The sequence below is a fragment of the Andrographis paniculata genome, unplaced genomic scaffold (genome assembly GCF_009805555.1).
Source record: "Andrographis paniculata isolate CXL003 unplaced genomic scaffold, ASM980555v1 Contig82END, whole genome shotgun sequence".
NCBI classification, from domain to species: Eukaryota; Viridiplantae; Streptophyta; class Magnoliopsida; order Lamiales; family Acanthaceae; genus Andrographis; species Andrographis paniculata.
The window spans coordinates 2,524,381-2,528,458 of record NW_026137620.1 but is presented as its reverse complement, the minus strand read 5'-3'; the positions used below and the strand labels follow the sequence as shown (position 1 = coordinate 2,528,458).

General features: G+C 29.8%; 1 protein-coding gene across 1 annotated transcript; it reads left to right on the top strand.

The window, feature by feature from the left end:
- Positions 1-2,801: 2,801 nt before the first annotated feature.
- LOC127241247 (uncharacterized) lies at positions 2,802-3,530 on the top strand. Its single transcript, XM_051260175.1, has one exon. It carries the CDS (start codon positions 2,802-2,804, stop codon positions 3,528-3,530), a length of 729 nt encoding a protein of 242 aa, XP_051116132.1.
- Positions 3,531-4,078: the final 548 nt, after the last annotated feature.

Here is a 4,078-nt window from a genome sequence, read left to right as displayed (position 1 = left end):
TCTAGTTCCAGAGCCATTGGTGAAGCCCAAGAAAGTTGTCGATTTCAATAACGACAAACTATTTCAGTCTAGCAGCGACTTCCTAAGAAATTTCATTAAGGGAACATACTTTAGGGGTTTCCTTTTTTGATTCAATGCCTATATGTGTAAATCCAATTTTAAAGTTAATAGATTATAAAATTGGGATATCGACCATAAGTGCTTATTTAGATGCTTGATGAAAATATTATCTTGGCGTTGATTTTGTAGTAGATAGAACTACCATTTTATGTATAACTTGAATTTATATCAATTTTGTTGTTTGATTCCTACATTATATTATTATGGTGTATAGATATAGTCTAGATGATATCTATCACGACGTTGTAAATTATGATACACATAGTATCATGAATTGATATATGTAATATAAAATTATAATGTCAATTCAGCATAAACATTATTTAGGTAAATACTAAACATTTTTTTTACCCAACACATAACGGAAAATTTATTCTATACGATTATCTGATGTTAAAATAATTGATAAAATAATTATATTTGGTTTGATTTAAGGGGCGTATCAACTCTCCAGTTTTTTTCTTTTTATATATATTATCTCTAATTTAAGCGGAAATAAGATTTGAATTATAAATGTTAACACTTCTAAATTTTGATATGATGTGGGACATGTTACCCAATATAATAAAATCAATTTAAATTTTGATTTCTAAAACTACCGATTATTCGTGATTTTAAATTTTTAGGTAATAGTTTACCGATAAAAAACGTAATGATTTATAGTAATGTCAAGTATGATATCATCATAATACTAATATGATGTTTAATAAGAAACTAGACTCAAGGTATATTTCTTAAGTGAAGTTCGATAAATCGCAATATGATGTAATATTTCCTACATGTGAAATCTTCATTTTTTGAGTAAATCGACTTTTTTGCTTCCTAATATACATTTGTACATCAAATATAAATAAATTTATAGAATTATTTTGAAAATTATTAATCACACTATTTCGTGATATGATATTTATTTTTCAAGCAATATTTACGTAATATTTATTCTCACACACAATAAACTAAAATCGACCCAATGAAATAATTTTGATTGTTTTTATTCCCGATAAATTATACGCATAAATATTGAATTTGATAAATAATGTAGAATTAAAGCTTCTCAACATACCATTTAATATCCGTTTTTTTTTTTTTATCGATTTTGGTTATGATTCAGTACCATTTAATATGACTACCGAATTCCTGGATAACCAATAAATTTATGTTGTATTCATATGTATAATATGATGTTCAATGAATACACATATGATGTAGAATAAATCTGTTCTACGTTACTTTCCCGATAAATGAAAAAAAAGAAAACAATTATTAAGTTCATGACTTTCTTAAATTTCATTTTTCGACCACAAAGTACTAGTACTCAAGGGAATGCACATCATTTTGATCCATCTTCATCTAAGTTCCAAGTTCACTAGTATATTTTCTTGGGTCGATCGACGTCGGCGGAGTGCGCATAATTTTCTTTTTCTTTTTCTTTTTCTGGTGTGAAAATTGACCAAGTTTGGATTTATTATAACCACAATAATAAATAAATATTATATCTATATATATACTTACTTTATTTATAAATTAATGATTGTCTTATTTATTATATAATATAAATTACTTAATCATATATGATCTTAACCGTTCATCTATTAGATCTTATGGTAATAATTGAATCAGGATGACCCTGAATTTTCGGAACGATCAGATATTAAAAAAAAAAGAGAGAAATGATATAACTATCTTCTTACAATTTAATTTGTTCTACTTTAACCAAAAAATAAATAAAGGAGTATATAATTATTTTTTTCTTTTTTTATTAATTTTTTAATATATATATTTTTAATACCACTGCTCTACAATTTTTTATCTATTTTACTTTTATATTAAAATAATATTATTTTTTTATTTAATTATAGTTTAAACTTATGTTCCCTTAATAGTTTTTTTTTTAGTGATTTAATTAATATTTTAATGATTTATTTTGTGAATATGTATATATCAAGAATTATAAAAATTACATATTAAAAAAATGGTATGATGTTATATATCAGAAATCAGTCAATATTTGTATATTGTATTTGTTTTGAGATATTTTGAAAGAAATTTTTTTGATATGAGATATACAAATTATTTAAAGTATATTGTTTATATATAGTCTCCTAAGTATATTGTCGCTGTTACGAAATGTACACGTATAGTACACATGTACTCAACGTTGGTGAATCGTGAATGCTTTTATATTCAATTAATATTTTACCTGTTGTATCTTACAACGATAAATACAAGCCGAGTAAATGATATGATACTTCACTTCCATTTACTATCTTTCTGAACCACTGCATGTCTTCCCTCTCTCTCTTGCATTAATTACTTATATCTATAACACAATAAATATCTAGTATTATATATTATATATATACCAACACACACACACAATATACATACATAAATATACACGCTACCGTGCACACACATTTATATATATATACTCACTTTTATATACAATATATAAAATAGTGGTTAGTGGTGGAAATAATTAATATTTCTATTGGCTAATCATATACTAATATTACAACACGTTATCAGCACGATTGTGTATTTTAATTTCCGTAAGGTAATATTTTATATTTTATATGTTTATTATGTCTAACCTTGCCAGACAGAAATTTCCTCCTCTCCTCGTTTCTGGCCAAAATTATATGGCATGGGCTCGCGATGTTAAAATGCATCTGGCATCAATGGGCTTGGAAAATACCATTGCCCGGGATAAAAACTCCCCGAGCCCAAATCGTGCAATGGCTATGATCTTTTTGTGCCATCACTTCGATGAGGCACTGAAAATGCAGTATGTCACGCTGGAATCCCAACTTGAATTGTGGGAGAGATTGAAAGAAAGATATGATCATTTAAGACTAACATTGTTGCCAAGGGCACGAAGAGAATGGCAAAGCCTACGGCTTCAGGACTTTAAAACAGTCCAAGAATATAATTCTGCATTGTTTAAAATAACATCACAGCGGCGCCACTGTGGCGAAAATATATCTGAATCTGATATGATGGAGAAAACTTTCTCCACTTTTCATGCCTCTAACATGGTTTTGCAACAGCAGTATCGCGAAAGAGGCTTCCAGAAATATTCTGAGCCGAACACCTGTCTTTTGCTGGCCGAACAAAATAATGAATTGCTGTTGAAAAATCACGAATCTCGGCCGACAGGTGCAAATCCATTTCCAAAGGCAAATGCAATACAACCGGAAAATCCGGTGCGTGGTGGTGGGCAAGTCAGAAATCAGCGAATTGATCACGACCGAAATCCAAATCGCGGACGGGGCCGGGCAAACGCATACAGTCACAATAATTATCAAAACATGCCCCGACATGTTCCAAATCGGCGTTATAATGACAGAAGGCCGTATAGACCTCAACAGAGGTTCAACACCGGGAGAAACAGAAACAAAGACGAGTAATGCACCTGGTGTGGAATCAAAGGCCATTGGGCCCATGTTTGTCGCACAGTCAGTCACTTGGTTGAACTGTATCGGGCCTCAAAAGAAAGACAGGGAAGAGTTGCTGCAGAAACAAACCACGCTGCCCATGATGACACATTTGATGATGTGATGAATAAAAATATCACGCACATGGATGCCGATGATCTGCTTGATATAGCTGATAATGTTAAATGATAAAATGTTGTTGTATCTCTTTAGTTATTTTGATATTTTCTGCCCCTTTTTGTATTACCCCTATAATATAAGTCTATTTTGATTATGTTACTAATACATGTCTTTTATTATTTTCACCTTCTTGCAAAGATATGGATGCCAAATATTTTGGAGTCGATGACAATATCTACCTTATTGACAGTGCTACAACTCATAGTATTCTGAAAAACAAAAGTTATTTCTCCAACCTAAATATGTGAAATACCACTATTGTTACTATCAGTGGTACATCGAAAATGATTGAAAGCTCATGAAAAGATGCTGTATTTCTCCCAAAAGGGACAAAAATGAAA